Genomic DNA, 19,936 nt, shown 5'->3' with positions numbered 1-19,936 from the left:
CAGCTGGCGACAACCGGACTCCACCAACTGTGGGACGCTGCCTCTCAAATCCGAAGGGGCATACCGTGATGTAACACAGGGTGGAAGAAACAAATTGCAGAACGGTATTTCAGATCAATCCCCCAAGTGCTAGAGAGAAAGGAGGGCTGGAGAGGGAGAGGGTTGCAGGGGAGGAGAGGGGAGGGGAAGGGAGGGGAAAAGGAGGGGAAAAGAGGGAAGAGAAGCGGGGGGAGAAAAACAAAACAAAAGGAAACCTCTATTTGGCTGCCTGTATGTATATACTTACGTATATACACGCATAGAGAAAAATCTGAAAGATATACATTGAGTCGTTATTCTTAAAAAAAAAAAAAAAGTGATTACTGATTACTTTTAGAGTGTTTTTGAAGGTAAAGGTAAGACTCTTTTTTTCCTCTCGAACCATAACAGACTCTTAAATACAGAGAACAAACTGAGGGTTGCTGGAGGGGTTGTGGGTGGGGGGATGGGCTATAAATGGGCAAGGGGCATTAAGGAAGACACTTGTTGGGATGAGCCCTGGGTGTTATATGTAAGTGATGAATCACTAAATTCTACTCCTGAAATCATTATTATACTATATGTTAACTAACTTGGCTTTAAATTTTTTTAAAAAAAACGTGAACTTAAAAAAGGACTTTTTTTTTTTTTATTTTTCTTGTATATGGTATAAACTTTCTGAATTAGTCTATCTTTTTTTGTGGAGAAAGCATCTTTCTTTTTACCATTTTTTTTTTAATTTAAATTCAAGTTCGTTAACATACAGTGTCGTCTTGACTTCAGGAGTGGAACCCAGTGATTAATTCATCACTTACATGTAACACCCAGTGCTCATCCCCACAAGTGCCCTTCTTAATGCCCATCACACATTTAGCCCATTCCCCCACCCACCTGCCCTCCAGCCACCCTCAGTTTGTTCTCTGTATTTAAGTTTCTTTTAGTCTACCTTAACTTGTATTTTTTTCTAACAAAGAACAATTAAGGCTAGGGGCTTTCCCCCTTGAAGCTGCTGCCCCCGCCAAGGTGGGGGTTGGGGGGTGGGCAGTAAACTAAGGCAAAGCACAGTCCAGATCAGAGGTCAGTCCACTACAGTGGGTGGGCCAGCTACGGCCTACCACCTGCTTTTGTCAATAAGGTTCTATCACATCCCAGCCCCTCCACTCATTTACCTATTGCTATGGCAGCTTCTGTGCTACAAACACAATAGTAAAGCTGTAAATGGCCTGCAAAGCCAAAAACATGTGCTCTCTGGCCCTTTATGGAAGCTTGCCAATCCCTGGTCTATATCCACACTTACCTCTGCGATGGGAGGTGTACCATCTCACACCGGTGGTGTTAGAACACCAACCCCCAAATCAGACTCTGAGAGGAAGCCGTAAAAAGTAAACTTGAAATGTATTTTGTGAACTTAGAGGGTTAAATCAACAAATGTCACCTGATCATAAAGGCCGTCTCCATCCGTCACCCCAACACAGCCCTGTCCACCATTCTTGGCCAGCATTCTTCAGAGACTTTATCACATCTGATACGTTCTTGTTTATGTCTGTCCCCTTCCTCATAATGTGAGAGCGGTGAGAACAGGAATCTTCTCAATCTTGTTTGTCCCTGTTTCCCCAGGGCCTAGAACACTGCCTGGCCCATAGGGGGTGCTCAAGAAACATTGGATGAATGAATGAATGAATGAATGAATGAATGAATGAATGAATTGCAATTCAGTAGCAAAATTTTCCTATCTCTCTCTCTCTGCCCCTCCCCCATTCACATTCTATCTCTCTCTCTCAAAATAAATGGATAAACATAGGAAAAAAAAAACAGAAGAGATATGAAGGAAATGTGAAATCTTTCCCCTTTGGAAGGAAAACATTTATGACTAATGGGAATTTTTATTAGGTTTTGTCATACACCGAAACTATCTCCCCAAGATTTGTAGAGCTTTTTGGTCTCCCCAAGACTTTCAGTAAAATTGTCATTATTCATTCTGCTGTGCTTTCTGGGAAAAGATAAGAACATTCCCACTTCAAGGTGGGTGTAGGGTCAAGAACAGAGGTACTCACGGTGCCCAGTCACATCTGAATTACAAGAATAGCCTATTGTGCTCTGCTGGCCCTCCAGTTCTTATCTCTGCACAGACGAAATGCAGAAAAATGTGAAACCTTGAAAGAAAATAGACCCATTCACTCTCCTCGATGAAACCAAAAAAGCCTTGTACTGTTTTAGAAACAAGTTAACTCTCTGTCCACTAACAGATACCAAAGGAAGACAACCGTCCATTCAAAGGTAAATTAATCCTCTGTACAAATAACCAAACTTGAATGCCAAGACTAGCGTGGACCCACATACCCATTTAAAATTTCTCCAGACTTTGTACACTATGTCCCATTCTCTCAGCTGAACAACCTACCTGTTTGTCTAAAACAACCTGCCTCTGTAATCCCAGGGTCCTGTAGTTCTCATTAACTATTTCACTACACAGAGCTCCTTCTCCAGGTAGATACTCTTTCTCTGATTAATTTCACCTTCAATCAGAAAACGGCAAAGTGAGGCGTCTGGGTGGTTCAGTCGGTTAAGCATCCAACTCTTGATCTCGGCTCAGGTCATGATCTCACAGTTTGTGAGTTCGAGCCCCGGGTCGGGCTCTGTGCTGACAGTACAGAGCCTGCTTCAGATTCTGTCTCTCCCTCTCTCTACGTCTCTCTCTCTCTCCCAAAATAAATAAACTTAAAAAAAAATAAAAATGAAGAAAATGGAAAAGTTATGCACCCAAATTTACAGTGTACGATCTTAAAGGAATCCAATTCAGAAATTCCTATTTCTATCATCTCTAGGTCTTTGCTTTTTTCTGCAGAATCGGCATCTCTCATCTATACCTTTCTCCAGGGATGATAGATATTTTATACCTTCTCATTACAGATTTGAACCTGAGGGAAATTCACAAAATAAATGTACAGATTTACCTTTTCCTTCGGAGCCCGATCTCCTCATCCTCGTTTCTATTCAGATGTGGTAGGGCCTTCATTTCAGAGATTCATGTGGATTCGGACCAGACTTTGCCTAAATTTGCTCCAAGTTTTCAGTTGCTGCCTGCTTCCCCCCTCACTGAAGTCAGGTGGTCTTTTTGTCTTCCTTTCTATTTGTTGTTGGAAATGAAGGGAGTGGTGGGGGGAAGGTGGCAGAGGACATACAGGGCAGCTGAACAAATTCAGACATCCAAAGGTATAAAGTGAAAGTCCCACCCATTCCCCTGCCCTGCAGGAATGATTGTTAACATCTAGCACATACCCTGACAGACCTTTCAGTATATGTAGTTTATGCACACACATACACACACACACACACAGGATCATGTTGGACATCTGGCAATGCAACTTGCTTTGCTTTTTTTTCATTTGCTCTATATATTCATTCGTTCCTCGCACATGCAATGAGCATGCATTCTGTTCCAGTGCCCCTTTAGGCCCTGGGAGCACATCAGTGAACAAAACAGACAACAGTTCCTGTCCTCCTGGAGCTTACATTCTTGTAGAGATGGCAGACAAAGAAAATAAGTAAGCACGTGCCATTGCAGCCGTAAGAAGTGCTATGAAGCAAGAGGGGGAAGGGTGGGCGGGGGTCAAGCATTGTATTTAAATAAAATCCCAGCAAAGTCTCTCTAATAAGAGGGCATGTGAGCAGAAACCTGGGATGGAAGTCAGACAAGGAAACAGGGTGGCTACAGAAGAATGGGCAAGAGGCAGATCCAAGGAAACACGGCGGAGGGGGGGGGGGGGCGGGGGCTGGGGGGGAGGGAAGGTGATGAGAAGAGACCGAGTCAGTCCCTGCAGACCATGAGAGGAGCCTATACTTTCAATCTGATGAGATGGGGACCCATGGTGGGTTTTAAGCAAAAGAATACCCCTTTTCCCCCCCCCATTGGCCCCTCCAACCCATTTTCCCTCCCCCACCACCACACTTTTAAAAAATGTACTCTTGGGGTGCCTGGGTGGCTCAGTCGGATGAAGGTCTGACCCATGATTTCGGCTCAGGCCATGATCTCACAGTTTGTGAGTTTGAGCCCCGAATCCAGCTCTGTGCTGACACTGGAGCCTGCTTGGGATTCACTCTCTCTCCCTCTCTCTCTCTCTCTCTGCCCTTACTCTGCTGACTCTTTCTCTCTCTCTCTCAAAATAAATTAAAAAATTAAAAATTAAAAAAAATGTACTCTCACATTGTCCCTATGCCGCCCATCAGCCCTCCTGTGAAAACCGTCTATACCAGTGGGTCCTACCCCTTGTTCTGGGAAAGTTGTAGCTTCTGGCCCAAGGTCATTCTTTTGGTGATTCTGATCCCCTTACAACTCAGAGGTTCTCGATCCTTACTGCACATTGGAATCACCTAGGGAGCTCAAAAAAAAAAAAAAAAAAAAAAATATATATATATATATATATATATATATATATATATTAAAATCTAGCCCACAGAGATTCTGTTTAATTTGGTCTACAGAGAACTGAGGCATCAATTTTTTTTTTAATTCTCTAGGTGATTACAATATGTAGCCAAGGTTGAGAACAGTGTCATTACTGATCCTCCTAATGCCCCGACCTTTAAGCTCCTGACCTCCTCCTTACAGCCTATCTCTCCCAGCTAGTCGTTGCTATAATTATGCCATAGACATTGGCACCATCAATAACAACCCCTCCATAACCTCAATTTTAAGACTCCCATTCTCCAGCCAACACTTGCCATCTTTTCAGTCTACACTCCAGTATCCCAGCTCTGGAAACCCCCTAAGACCTAAAGCCCACTGACCCCACCACACTTACAAGGTCTCTCAACCTCCCCATGGCCTCACTTTCCTCCCTACCCGGTTTAGACTCTCCAGTCCGTCACTGCCATCCCTCTTTGCATACATCCCTTACCCTCCCGTCCCATTACCACATCCTCTGCCCCTCCCTGGAAACTGCCCAGACTGAGTAGTGAGCCGGTCTCCTCTGGTTACCCACAAATTCTTAAAGGGTTGAATCCTTCATTCTTACTACATCCTTGATTTCTTTTGCCCTCTCTATATCCAGAATATTTTGGCTCATCTGTGGCCACAGATTCCTCTATTTTATGCCATGCAGGCTTCTACCCCAATCTCCACTGGAGCTGTACTTGCTGAAGTAATCCTAATGGAGACCTAAACCTGACAGTGTCCAAAAGAATATCTCATTTTCTGAATATAGTCAAACTGGTACAAGCTCATGCCACTGCCGATAAATGGGGGAGTTTTTAAAACCCACCCATTATATCTTCCTGCCAAGCACCATCAAAACAACAACCTGAGTCTATTAGTCACATCTGGGATTCCTCACCCACATCTAGGGTTCCTTCCACCTGTACACGTAGGGAATGAAGCCCATGTGTACTTTGCTTCAGCGTCTCTGATAGCTACCAAAGTTAAAAGAACTTACACAAGGGGCACCTGGGTGGCTCAGTCGGTTAGACGTCCAACTTCAGCCCAGGTCACCATCTCGTGGTCCATGAGTTCGAGCCCCGCGTCGGGCTCTGGGCTGATGGCTCAGAGCCTGGAGCCTGCTTCTGATTCTGTGTCTCCCTCTCTGCCCCTCCCCTGTTCATGCTCTGTCTCTCTCTGTCTCAAAAATAAATAAACGTTAAAAAAAATTTAAAAAAAAAAAAAAAGAACTTACACAAGAAGAGAAAGAACATATATAATCCTATACCTCATCAAGAAATTAAATGCATATGGGGGCACCTGGCTGGCTCAGTCAGTAGAGCATGAGACTTCTGATCTCAGGGTTGTGAGTTCAAGCCCCATGTTGGGTCCAGAGATTACTTTAAAAATTAAAAAAATGTTTAAAAGAGAGAAATTGAATTCGTATGAAAAACCTTCCCACAAAGACAATTCCTGGCCCAGGAGGGTTTCACAAGTGAAATCTCCGAACATTTAAGGTAATAATGAATGGGATCATTTCCCAAGTCTTTTATGAAGCCAGCTAAGCTGAATCCATAATAACACAAGAACACATAAGAAAAGTATAAGTCAGTCCCTCATGATAATAAATGCAAAAGCCATAAGAAAAATGTTGACATATTAAATCCAGTGATATCTCAGAAGGGTTATACATCTCAAAGTTGTATTCCTGGATTAATTCTCATATTTATTCTGGGCATACAAACAAGACTCATTTAATGTTTAAATGTTAATCAATGTAAGTTACCACGTTTTTCGAATATAGAAAGAAAAACTGTATGATCGCCTCAGTAAATGTAGAAAAATATTCTTGGTACAATTTAATACCTATTTGTGATTCTTTTTAAATCTACATTTAAATTTTAAATTCTAGCAAGCTGGAAATAAAAAGACATTTCCTTAATCTGGTCAAATATATCTACCAACCCCAAAAACAAACAGACTACAGCAAACGTGGTTCTTGATGGTAATATATTGAAGGCGCTTCTCCTGAGATCAAGAAGGAGACAAGTCTGTCGACTGATGCAATTCTATTCAATATTGAGTTGGAGGGCCAAGCCACTGTAATAAATATTGAAATAAAACAGCCATTATTTGCAGATGATGTGATTGTGTATTTATAAAACCCAAAGGAGTCTGCAGATAAACCGCTGTGAGTTGAGTAAGGCCACTGGACATCAGATCATTACTCAAAGCAGTAGCATATAACCATGAGTGGGAAGTATGAGGATGAGAGTGGTGATGTCTGATGGCAGGTAGGATAGTCAGGATCCACAGGACCGTGCAAGGGGGCTTGTGGGTCTCTCCAGAGTGTATCCGCTGCCTTTTCCAAGCCTTCTCCAAATCGCTCTACCCCAGCGTCCCATCCCAGCCTCAGGAGTCTTGAGACTGGATCTCCCCGAAACAAACAAGCTGCCTGCCTAACAAAACTCTGTTTTGCCTCATCCATTTCCCAGTGTGGCCGGAAATGAAAGGTCTCCAAACGCAGGGGAGGAGTGGGGCCACCCTGGACGGCTTCACCTTGGAGCGGCATCCTCGCTGTAGTCCCTCCTTGCTGGCTCGTCCAGTCCTCAGACCCAACACAGAAAGAGGCAGCCCTTCAGATTCAGAGCAGAGAATTCATTAGAATGAGAAGCACCTGAGATTGTAAGCCCTGGACGAGATGTGGATGGAGAAATTAAAGAAGAATCCAGGCAGAGGTCCCACAAAGAGACGTGTGGCCAGCCATTGACAAATGGTCCCACGATCAAACTTGGTGCAGAGAGCTCAGGATTCACTTCTGACCTCTCTCCCTCCTCCCTGAAGCTTCCTTCATGTGCTTCCTATGTGTTCCAAGCCATCTCATCTCCACACCCCCACGTAAACCCACAGATGGGACAGAACCTTCTATGGCACATCAGATGGAGCTAAAGTGGACTTGCTATGTGGGAAATCACCTCGGTGCAATGGCAGGAGCCTTGTGCACCACCAGGGAGGCAACTGAGCAGAAAAGCTCAAGGAGCAAATTCAGATGTTCAGAAAGAATGGTTTGTTAAATCGATAACAAAATACAGGGAGAAGCCGGGGGAAAGAGACATAATTAGGCAACAGTTCAGACAGGGAGGAAGAACCACACTACATGGATCCTGTGTGCATGTACGTGTGAGCAATGTGTGCGTGTACAAGCGTGTATGTGTGTTCGTGTGCCCAATGTCTGTGTGTGTGTATATGTGTGTGCCCAATGCATGCGTCTGTGTGTTCGCCCAATGTGTACGTATGCATGTGCGTATGCGTGTGCCCAATGTGTGCCTGTGTGTGTGCGCATGTGTTTGTCAATGTGTGCATGTGTGTATGTGTGTGCCCAATGTGTGCATGTGCATGTGTGTGTATGTGTCCAATGTGTGTGTATGCGTGTGTGTGCGCCCAATGTGTGCATGTGTGTATGAGTGTGCTCCCAATGTGTGCATGTGCATATGTGTGTGCGTGTGCCCAATGTGTGTATGTGTGTGCATACGCCCAATGTGTGCGTGTGCATATGTGTGTGCATGTGCCCAGTGTGTGTGTGTGCCCAATGTGTGTGTGTGTGTGTGCGTGTGCCCAATGTGTGCATGTGCATGTGCGTGTGCATGTGCATATGCCTGCATCCCTCTGTCACCCTCGTGTCCTCTTTCTCTGCCATCAGCTTCCCTGCTGGTCACGACAACGTGGGAAGACATACAAAGAGCGTCAGGAGGAAGGCATCTGGAGCCTTCGGTGCTCCATCAGAAAGACACAGGAGCACACGTGCCTGGTCAGCAGCTGCAGTGCACCAGGGACCGGCTGAGCAACCGTACCTTTTCTCCGAATGCCCTGGGCAGAGAACGAGTGGAACCCAAAATGAACGTGAACCAAGGGGCCCGACTGAAGACCTCATGAGTGAGTGCCTCCTGAGCTTTCTCAGGCACTTCATAATCATGTGCTGCTTCTCGTCCTTTCACGAACTCCTAGAAGTATTCCTCGGACGTATTCTCTACCTCCCTTCTCACCAGCTCCCTGGCTCTATACTTAGTTTCCTTTCTTTTCTTTCTTTCTCTCTTTCTTTCTTTCTTTCTTTCTTTCTTTCTTTTTTCTTAAACAACAGGAATTTTTATTCTCTTAGTTCTGGACACTAGAAGTCCAAGGTCAAGGGCTTGCAAGATTGGGTGTTTGTTTGTTTGTTTTTTCAATTGAAGTATATAATTGACATAGATTCTCTTATCTTCTATGGTAGGATTAATCTTTTTTTATTATTCTTTATATATTTTGAGAGAGAGAGAGAGAGAGCATGAGCAGGGGAGGGACAGAGAGAGAGGGAGAGAATCCCAAGCAGGCTCTGCACTGTCAGAACAGAGCCTGATGCAGGGCTCAAATTCACGAATCACGAGATCATGACCTAAGCCGAAACCAAGAGTCGGTGGCTTAACTGACTGAGCCATCCAGGCGTCCCTATGATTCAGACGCCCCATGATAGAATTCTTCTTTTTTTTTTTAAATTTTTTTTAATGTTTGTTCATTTTTGAGAGAGAGATGGACAGACAGAAAGACAAGAGTGTGAGCAGGGGAGGGGCAGAGAGAGAGGGAGACACAGAATCCGAAGCAGGTTCCAGGCTCTGAGGTGTCAGCACAGAGCCGGATGTGGGGCTCAAACCCACGAACCGTGAGATCACGACCTGAGCAGAAGTCAGACGCTTAACTGACTGAACCACCCAGGCGCCCCTGGTAGAATTATTCTTAAGTGAACAAACATGCATTACAGGTCCCTCTGTCAGAAGGATGTTCCCTGTGATCCTCAAGATAAAGTCAAGCCCTGTCTCACCTCTGAGGCATGACTCATACCTGCAGCCAAACAGGATGATACAGGAAGTGAAGACACAATTCACAGGGAAAGAGAGGTGGGATATCTCAGGTGGCAGGAGACAGACTCGGGAGCAGCAGCTGTGAGAACAAAAAGAAAGGGCTGGCCCCACCGGGAAGCATCCAAAGCCCGGGATAAGGACAGGTCTAAGTCAGACAGTCCAAGAGGTGACATTCACAAAGAATGCGGTGTGAATGAGGTCCCCTGAAGAAGGATGCGTCTGGGCCAGGGAGGGTGAGAACATGAAGAGAAATGCAGAAGGCGCACCCCGGGGGTGGGGGGAGGGGGGAAGTGATGCTTGGGAGGCTGCAGTCAATCCACTTGGGACTCAGCAACAGCCTCCAAGTCCTATGACAAAGAGATCCCCGTCCTGCAGGGCATACAGTCTGGAGGGAAAATAGTAGGAATCCTGTTATCAGAACCTGCTGCCGATGTACAGGGCAGGAATGGACGATGTCATCAAGGACGGTGATCCTGGGGCACAGGGTGCGGTGCTGAATCTGCTCCCACCTCTTCTGGAAAACATTTTGGATGATTCTCTAGGGTAGAACAACGACACCTCCAAGATGGCCCAGCGTCTGGAGGCTGGGAGCTGAGGGAGGAAACAGAGACCAAGGGTCAGAAATCTTACATGTATGCTTCTTTCCAGCCACGAACCCTGAACGGATCATGTCGCTTTGCGGACCCGCTATTTCCCCCTCCACAAAAGGTGGACAATAATGTTTGCTAAGCAGGCGTCCGAGGGTTTGTATGAAGACAAAATAAGGTAACGCACAGGCAAGCTATGGCTAAACCATACAAATGACAGTTGCCATTATTATTATTATTTCTGTGTCATCAGAAAAAATAATAATAACAGAGAAAGTTACGGGGTCTCAGGTCTTATGAGAAAGAGGAAAAGAATCACTAACAACCTCTCTTCTGTTAATGAGGGGGGGTGGGAATTAATTGCCTCAAGCCCCTAGGAAGGTGACTTGTGTGAGTGGATTTCTGTAAAAGTTTTCACACTCATTAAACTTGAGGAGAGGCCCTCAAGGGAGAGACTTGAGGAGGGTCTGCCCTGCCCCCCCCACCCCCCGTGGGTCCCAAACCTCACACATCCACAAGGGTTGTGTCTCCGGGCACTGCTTCCTTGCCCCGCCTCATCTCCCTGGCTTCCCTTCTTTCCTGTCCCCTCACATCCCCATTTAGAAATTGTAACAAGTCTTGAATTGTTCCTCTCTGCCATACGCGCTGAGAAGCACTTCAAACTCATCTTCACAGCAGCCCCCAGGGTTGACACTATCATTTCCACTTCGCAGGAGGCAAAACCGAGTGAGGTTCAATAACTTGCCCAAGGTCACAAAAACAGTCACGGCTGGCCATGGGATTCAAATCCAGGGAAGGCCAATAGGATGTCCCATGCTCCTCACTGCCAGGCAGTGGTGCTGCCCCAAAACAAGCCACCAGCCCCAGGAGCCAGCAGTGGATGGAAGAAACCCCTTCTCAAAGGCGGTGGAACTTTCAGCTTTCGATGGTGCAATTTGCAATGGTTGGGTCGGGGGGAGAGAGAGGTATGGAATCTCTCTGTGGTCTAGGCCACTTGTGTTCGCCATTGTCCCTGGAGCTGGGTTCTCAAGGCCAGACATTCAAAGTCTGCATGTTCTCCTGGGCTCTGGGTCTCTGGACCAGTAAGTTGTCTCCTGAAATCCCATCGGTGAGGCTGCCCCTGGGCATGGTGATGAAGTTCAATTTGTCCTTTCCATTCACTTACATAAAAACATCTTTTTTTAAAAAAAGCTACTTCAATATCCAGGGAGGGGCCTTCAATATCCTTCAATGCCAGGGAGGGGCCTCTCCCGTGGCCGGGGCGCTGTCTGACATCCCTTCATCCTGACAGAATGGAGAATGTCGACTTCTCAAGGGCTCTCTCTTTCAGCAAGTCCCGTCTCCAACGACACTCGCCCTTTCAGCCCTCCCAACTCACCTGCAGACATTGGCACCAGATGTGAGGTCACTTCAGTATCAGCCTCGACACAGAGGTCCCTGTGAGGGAGTTTCACAATTAGGGACCAGGAGCCTTCTCCCCTCTGCACCTCTCTACAGGCATCCACCTGGCACATGAGCTCAATCCCCTCCAGCTGCTGTTCAGCATGTCTCAAACCCAAAACCAGAATAGAAGTCAGCTGCTTGCTTAAAATGCAAATCCCATTCAGTAGCTGGTCTGGGGTGGAACCAGCTTCTGCATTTCTAGGGAGCACCCAGTGGTGTCGAAGCTGCAGGTATGACCAGGTGCTAAAGACCAGTAACCAAAGCTGGTGAGCATCTATCTCATCTGACTGGGAGGGAAAAAGAAAAAGAAGCAGAAGAAAGCGAGCCAGGTTTCTTCTCCCCGCAAAATAAAACAGTGAAAAGTCTAGCACGAAAGCCAAGTCACAGGTGCATGCGAATATCTTTTGTTGAGGGTCTCCAGGCTCTAAATTGCAAACTGCTTTCACCAGAAATTGCCTTAAGTTAGGCGCTGTTTTGTTGCTAACTGTAGAAGAGTTTAATTTAAATGTCCCTCAGTGGGGAACTGCTTCAGTGTTATGAAACGTAACATTGTGCAGCCTCTGGTCTGGAAAGGTGGGCAGCCCTTAATTACTGTACTGGGAAGATCCCCAAAATAAGTTGTTAAATAAAAAAGAGAAACAAGGTACAGAACAATTTGTATAGTTTGTTACCATTTGCATCTTTTAAAAAAGAGGAGAAAATATAGGTTCACATATTACTTACATAAGCGATGACTAACCATGGAAAGATACACAAGACACTGGTAGCTTCTGAGGCAGAGATCTGAGTGCGGGGGGGAATCAGAAGGGAGCAGGCAGGACGAGGACTTATTTTCAGTGTAGTCCCTTCTGAATTTTGTACAACTGGAATACATTTCCCACTCGAAAAACCAAAAAGTAAAATTGAAAGATAACCCCGCTGTTCTTTCTATACCTCCATCCACCCAAAAATCCAACGAAATTGATTCACTCGACACTTTCAAGAACCCTCTTAGTGCGTCCCCCATAGAATTGGTTCTTGGAACAGGGATCAGAGTAGCATTGCCTTGTGTTTCCAATGTGTCCATGTTCTAGGAGTGTAGAAACTACAAAAGGTGTATATTCAGAGTCTGGAGCCTCTGGGGGGGGGGGGTCCCAGTTTCCCTTGGGGGATTCAAGAGACCCGGCCACTGAGGGCAAGAGTTCTCTGCAGATGGAAGAAATTCTGTACACCTAGGTCACCCTTGTACAACTGGATGGTTGAATCAGAATCTGTGGCCCAGAGCCGCAAATGGGAGAGCAATGACTTCCCCTAACAAGACTTCCCGTAAGGACTTCCTGCTGCGCTTGGAACATGTTCTGTTCTCCCGAGTTTTTTCTGGTTTAAACATCTGACTTGGACTGGCTGAATTATTGGGTTTTACTATTCTTCTCTGGTTACCCTATTTGACCTATTAGTTTTCATTAAGTAATTTCTCTAGCGTATTTATTTCTCTAGTTATTTATTCTCTTTCCTCAGGCTATAATCCCTACCCAATGAATAGAGGATTCTGCCAAGCATTGTCCACATGGTCATTCAAGTTCAAATACCCGTTCATCCTTGTGTGATCGCAAGCAGGTTACTCGGTTCTCAAATGAGGCCAGGGTGAGGGGAGTACCTGGCCTACAGAATAGCACAGAGCAGAGGTTCAACAAATATTTGTTTTGTTTTATTTGAGAGAGAGAGAGAGAGAGAGAGAGAGAGCACGCACACATGCACACACGTAAGCAGAGGAGGGACAGAGAGAGAAAGAGAATCTCAATCAGGCTCCACACTCAGCATGGAGTCTGATGCAGAGCTCAATCCCACGACCCTGGGATCATGACCTGAACCAAAATCAAGAATCAGATACTCAACTAATTGAGCCACCCAGGTGCCCCACAAGTGACTTTTTTTGATGTCCAAATATTTTGTACATGGAAAAGATTATCTAAAGCCGTTTGTTAATTGATTATAATTTTTTATTTTTTAATTTTTAATTTTTATTTATTTTTGAGAGAAAGAGGCAGAGCATGGGAGAGGAAGGGGCAGAGAGGGAGAAATAGAACTTGAAGCAGGCTCTGGGCTCCGAGCTGTCAGCACAGAGACCGACGTGGGACTCGAACTCATGAACTGTGAGATCATGACCTGAGCCGAAGTTAGATGCTCAACCGGCTGAGCCACCCAGGCGCCCCACAAGTGACTTTTTTGATGTCCAAATCTTTTGTACATGGAAAAGATTATCTAAAGCCATTTGTTAATTGGTTATAATATTTTAAGTTGTAAATTTAGAACTTAATTTTTCTTAGGCCACTAAATGCAATTTTCAAATATAATCAATTGAATTTTAGATCTAGTAATGTTTGTTAAAATTTAAAACAATCACACTTAATCTTTGGTTATTGTTCCCTTAGCCTCAAAATTTAACAGATTAAATTCCTTCAATTAATTTAAGCACTATTTACAATCAAATTCTCTTAAGCAATTCAAAGTCATATACACAAAAAAATCTATAGCTGCAAATTCTCCTAAACATTTAAACACCATTTATAAATATGATTGGGGCGCCTGGGTGGCTTAGTTGGTTAAGTATCCAACTTCAGCCCAGATCATGATCTCATGGTTCATGAGTTCAAGCCCCATGTTGGGCTCTGGGCTGACAGCTCAGGGCCTGGAGCCTGCTTCAGGTTCTGTGTCTCCCTTTCTCTCTGCCCCTCCCCGACTTGCACTCTGTCTCTCTGTCTCTCTGTCTGTCTCTCTCTCTCTTTCTCTCATGAGAATAAATAAACATTAAAAAAGAAAATAAATATGACTAATTAGGGGTGTCTGGGTGGCTGACACAGCCACCAGTTCGTTGAGCATCTGACTTTGACTCAGGTCATGATCTTGAGGTTCGTGGTTTCAAGCCCCACATCAGGCTCTGCCCTGACAGCTTGAAGCCTGCTTCGGATTCTGTGTCTCCCCTTCTCTCTGCCCCTCCCCCTCTGTGTTCGCTCTCTCTCTCTCTCTCAAAAATAAACATTTTTTTAAATAATAAAAAATAAGAAGAACAACAAATATAATTAATTAAATGCTCTTGAACTTTTTAAACCACAATCACAAATTTAATGTACCTCATTTCCCAAGCCCTTCAGAAGACCTCATAAGTTGTTTAAACAACTCCTCAAAATTACTAAATCAAAAACTATATATCTAATAAATCAAATGTTCCTCTGCATTTTAGCCAAATCAAAAATAAATTCAGCTAATTCAATTTAGCTAAGCATCCTCCTTATGTTACGTCAAATTAAGCAGCTACTCTTTTTTAAATTTTTTTGTGTTTATTTATTTTTGATGGGGGGGAGAGAGGGGCAGAGAGAGAGGGGGACAGAGGATCTGAAGTGGGCTCTGTGCTGATAGCAGAGAGCCTGACGTGGGGCTCAAACTCTCAAAACATGAGATCATGACCTGAGCCTAACTCGGGCACTTAACCGACTGAGCCACCCAGGCGCCCTACAGATACTCTTAACCATTTCAACCACCTCAAATCATATATTAATATGTATATATTCAAATGCGTATTCAAGTTCATATTAAATGATATACTTGTTACCAAAAATTTATCATCTTATAAAGACATCTTACCAAAATTATAAATATAGGCTGCAAAGCATATACCCATCTGAAAAGAATCACCCTAAGGCCTCCACAGCTGGAGTTAAAAATTTATGGTTGTCAGAGATTCAAGATGAGGGCTGTGAATTCAGACATTTGGGCCCAAACTCCAGGACTGGAAATCCACCCCCAAGGTCCAGCCCACCTTGCACGTTAAGCGGCTGAACCACCTCCCGTAGTCAGGTCCTGCTGCCGTGACCCTAAGACACCACAGGCACCAGCTTTCAGCGGCTCTGGGTTTCACGCAGCATCGTCGTCCGATTCCACCCCTACCCACTTCTTATCATAACCCTTCCCCAATTTTTACCACCTGATTTGGGCGACGGGAATTCTGAACCCACCCATCTGGGTAGTAACTGTCCTCTTGGCAGCCAGGTTTGCCCCCAAGAGACCCTGTATCTTCTTTACCGCTTCCTTACCCCCATTCGATAAGCGTTTACTGAGAGGTTACTATGTGCCAGTCGCCGGAGACACAGCAATGAACGAAAAATTGACAGAAATGCCTGGTTCTGCGGTTCTAGCATCTTAATATCAAGACAGAGATGGTAGGCAACAGCAAGAAGTCATGCGTATGTTGCATGTGTATGTTTCTCTATTCGAAGAGAAAAGGTCCGGGGCGTCTGGGTGGCTCAGTCCGTTAAGCGGCAGACTTCAGCTCAGGTCATGATCTCATGGTCTGTGAGTTCGAGCCCCGCGTCAGGCTCTGTGCTGACAGCTCAGAGCCTGGAGCCTGCTTCAGATTCTGTCTGTCTGTCTCTCTCTCTCTCTCTCTCTCTCTCTCTCAAAAATAAACATTAAAAAAAAAAAGATTCTTTAGAAGAGAAAAGGTCCTCTGAGGAGGAAAAGGAAACAGAGAAGAGAGATAGTGAGTGCTGATGGAGGGCAGGGTTTCATTGTCAATAAGATGCTTAGGGAGGGCTTTACAAGCAGGTGACATCTGAGCCTGAACTTAAAGGAAATGAGGGAAGGAGCTCTGTGGCTAACCAGAGCAAGAGTGCTCCAAGGGGCAGGGACAGCGGTGCAGATGTCCTGAATCACACCTGTGTGTCCTAAGAGGGCCAAGGAGGCACGAGTCGCTGGAGCAGGGTAAGCAAGAGGGAAAAGAGTGGGCCAGGGGACAGAGAGGTGCAAGGAAGTGACGGAGTAGTGGCCAGGCTCCCAGAGCCATTGTGAGCAATCTGCATTTCTCTGGCGTGGTGACAGGCTTGCCCTGGCTTCTCCTCTTAATAGGAAAGCAGGACGCCAGCTAAGAGCAGTTGCATTAATTCAAGCAAGCTTATGAGGGTGTCTTGCAAAGAAGGGGTGGGAAGCTGGTACTTATTTTGAAGGTAGAGCCGATGTGATTTGCTGAGGGGTTCAATGAGGGGTGAGAAAAAAGGTGGCCAAAAATGGTTTGGGCCAAAACAACTGACAGGATCCTGCTGGCATTCCCTGAATGAGGAAGATTTTATCGAATTCAGAATTTCTATTTATTCACTGATACCAGCACTTGATAGATACCGGGGCACAAATTACTGAGATATGAAGTCACTCTCCAGCTGCTAGGGGTAAGAAGGTCCAAGAGGAGGGGTGCCTGGGTGACTCAGTTGGTTAAGCTGCCGACTTCGGCTCAGGTCATGATCTCACAGCTTGTGAGTTCGAGCCCCACGCCGGGCTCTGTGCTGACAGCTCGGAGCCTGGAGCCTGTTTTGGATTCTATGTCTCCCTCTCTCTCTGCCCCTGCCCTGCTCGCACTCTGTCTCTCTCAAAAATAAGTAAACATTAAAAATTAAAAAATAAAGTAAAGTCCAACAGGAAAGATGGACGGGCGTTTTATTTTTAAAGTTAAAATATAGTGTCATGTCAAGTAAAGGAGCATCTGTGAAAGTCCGGGGAGAGAGGGAGGGGACGGACCTCTAAGCTGGGTCTGGAGAGACCAAAGGACATTCAACAAGAATGTAGAATTTGAAAAAGCACAGACATTTGCAATCACGCGCTGTGTTTGTGGAAGTAAGTTGTCCAGAATTGCAAGTTGAGTGCACAGTAGCACAGAGGCGTCACAGAGGACGTGTGGCAAGCTGAAGAATGTAGACATTATCCTGAGGGGTACAGAGGACCTTCAGTACCTCGCATGAGGGTGACATGATGGGATTGATATGGAGTTTGGGGACCAGCCTGCCACTCAGAGATGCACGAAGTGGAAGAGATTAAAGGCTACCTCTTTGATGAGAATGTTAACATTCTTGTTTCTCCTCCCTGCATTCATTGTCCTGTGGGTAACACACCAGTGGGATGATATCGGGGCACCGCAGTGACAAGATTCATCCTGCTGGGCCTCACAGACCAGGCTGACCAAAAACAACTCCTCTTTGCCGTCTTCCTGATGATCTGCACCGTGACACTGGTGGGCAACCTGGGCATGATAGACCTGATCCGTGCCAGGTCCACCCTCCACACCCCCATGTACTTTCTTCTGAGCGTGCTCTCCTTCCTGGACACCTGCAATTCCTCCGTGTTCACCCCCAGGCTGCTGATCAGCATCCTCACCACGGACCGGTCCATCTCGTTTACAGGCTGTGTGGTCCAGATGGCCTCCATGATCCTCCACGGCACAGGGAGCCTGCTCTTGGCCGTAATGGCCTATGATCGATTTGTGGCCATCTGCCACCCTCTCCTCTACCACGCCATCATGTCTAAGCGTTTGTGCATCCAGCTGGTAATGGTCACCTACGCTGCGGGGGTGTTCGTTTCAGCTCCGCAGACAAGGAATGCCTTCATCTTGCCCTACCGTGGTCCCAACGTCATTGATCGTTTCTTCTGTGACATCCCCCCTGTGCTCCACCTGGCCTGCTCAGACACCACAGTGGCCAACGTCATCCTGCTTTGCCTCTCTGCCTTGGTCACTGTCCCCACGGTCTCAGCCATCTTGATCTCTTATGCCTTCACCCTGGTCACAATCTGTAGGATGAGGTCCCTGGAGGCCCAGCGCAAAGCTTTCTCCATTTGTGCCTCCCACCTCACTGCCCTCTCCCTCTTCTACGGGTCTGTGTTCTTTGTCTATGTCCAACCCAACCCTGGAAGTGCTGCAGCCTATAACAAGGGCCTCTCTGTGTTCCACACCATTGTGATCCCCATGCTGAACCCCCTGGTCTACAGCTTAAGGAATAAAGATGTCGAGGCTGCTGTACAAATTAGGGTCCTTAACTTCAGCAGAAAAGGAATTTGTTAGCAAGGTGTCTGGTAGCTCATAAAACAGAAGAGAAGCCTGGGACAGGAACCAAGAGTGGCCAAGCACAGCTGAACACCAGCCACGAGAATGGTATGTGCAGGCTGCCACCATAGGGGACATCGTCCATTGCCACGGCTAGCGCTGCTGCCCCCGGGCATTCAGCACTGCTCAGCTGCCACAAAAAGCCACCTACACTAGCCACTGTACCACCCTCCATAGCGTCCAGCCACATATCAGCTCTAACTGACCCTACACCCTTCCATCATTCCCTGAAGTTCAAGCCCTAGGCAGGAACATCTACCTGGTTGGCAACATCACTATTATACTTCTGTCAATACACTACATTCAGCTCGGATCTGTTACATCCCCTGATATCCTACATCCACACTTGTTTTTTTTAATCATTTTTAATGTTTATTTCTTTGTTTTGAGAGAAAGAGAGCAAGCAGAGGAGGGACAGAGAAAGAGGAAGAGAGAGAATCCCAAGCAGGCTCCAAGCTGTCATTGCGGAGCCTGATGCAGGGCTCGATCTCCTGGACCATGAGATATCAAGAGTTGGGCGCTTAACAAACTGAGCCACCCAGGTGCCCCCCTTGTACATCCACACTTGTATCTTACAGACCCCTAGGACCTCCAATCAGTGGTCCCAGAAGTGAGAGTCAGATTCTTTTTTTTTTTTTTCATTTTTTAAAATTTACATCCAAATTAGTTAGCATGTAGTGCCAACAGTGATTTCAGGAGTAGATTCCTTAGTGCCCCTTCCCCATTTAGCCCATCCCCCTCCCACAACCCCTCCAGTAACCCTCAGTGTGTCCTCCATATTTATGAGTCTCTTCTGTTTTGTCCCCCTCCCTGTTTTTATATTATTTTTGTTTCCCTTCCCTTATGTTCATCTGTTTTGTCTCTTAAAGTCTTCATATGAGTGAAGTCATATGAGTTTTGTCTTTCTCTGACTGACTAATTTCACTTAGCATAATACCCTCCAGTTCCATCCATGTAGTTGCAAATGGCAAGATTTCATTCTGTTTGATTGACGAGTAATACTCCATAGTATGTATATACCACATCTTCTTTATCCATTCATCCATCGATGGACATTTGGGCTCTTTCCATACTTTGGCTATTGTGGATAGTGCTGCTATAAACACGGGGGTGCATGTGCCCCTTTGAAACAGCACACCTGTATCCCTTGGATAAATGCCTAGTAGCGCAAATGCTGGGTCTTAGGGTTCTATTTTTAGTTTTTTGAGGAACCTTCATATTGTTTTCCAGAGTGACTGCATCAGTTTGCATTCCCAGTGAGAGTCAGATTCTATCTTCCTCCTATCTTTGACAGTTCTCACATATAGAAAGAATCATTGAATGCCACAGCAACCTTCCCTAAAAGGTCATCTTAGGGGTTATTGCCCTTCTGAATCTGTGATATTGGAGAAACGGTCTGTGTGGGGTTGTGTATCAGAAGGAGATCATGATCATTTGACTTTGTGGGAAAGAATGGAACCCCTGCTCCAGAAATCTCCACTATAATCAGCCAGGAATCAGAATGTAATCTACAGCAATAATGAGCCACTATTTCTATATAAATCAACAATTTGAACAAAATAAAAAGCTGACAGGCCATAGAACTTTCTTCTATCCAAGTCAAATTAACTTTATGTCATTAGACAAAGCCTTCTTTATTGTAACAGAAATCAATCTTACTACTTTAAGAGGGGAAGAACGA

General features: G+C 45.6%; 1 protein-coding gene and 1 non-coding gene across 2 annotated transcripts; both read left to right on the top strand.

Annotated features, from left to right (window-relative positions):
* Nucleotides 1-5,750: 5,750 nt before the first annotated feature.
* On the top strand, nt 5,751-5,823 carry TRNAR-UCU. Its single transcript has one exon. It is a non-coding gene; the product is annotated as a tRNA-Arg (tRNA).
* A 3,931-nt stretch (nt 5,824-9,754) lies between these two features.
* LOC102972885 (olfactory receptor 1052-like) lies at nt 9,755-18,213 on the top strand. Its single transcript, XM_015542257.2, has 2 exons — nt 9,755-9,809; nt 17,297-18,213. Exons 1-2 carry the CDS (start codon nt 9,755-9,757, stop codon nt 18,211-18,213), a joined length of 972 nt encoding a protein of 323 aa, XP_015397743.2.
* Nucleotides 18,214-19,936: the final 1,723 nt, after the last annotated feature.

Source organism: Panthera tigris, chromosome D1 (genome assembly GCF_018350195.1).
Source record: "Panthera tigris isolate Pti1 chromosome D1, P.tigris_Pti1_mat1.1, whole genome shotgun sequence".
NCBI lineage: Eukaryota > Metazoa > Chordata > Mammalia > Carnivora > Felidae > Panthera > Panthera tigris.
The sequence above is the reverse complement of the archived record's forward strand: the minus strand, read 5'-3'. Positions and strand labels throughout refer to the sequence as shown.

Bases quoted from the DNA above. Each gene is read 5' to 3' on its own strand.
- LOC102972885 (XM_015542257.2), top strand. From the start codon at position 9,755: ATGTACAGGGCAGGAATGGACGATGTCATCAAGGACGGTGATCCTGGG. The intron at 9,810-17,296 runs GTGCGGTGCTGA...GGGGCACCGCAG, and splicing joins CGGTGATCCTGGGGCACAGG to TGACAAGATTCATCCTGCTG.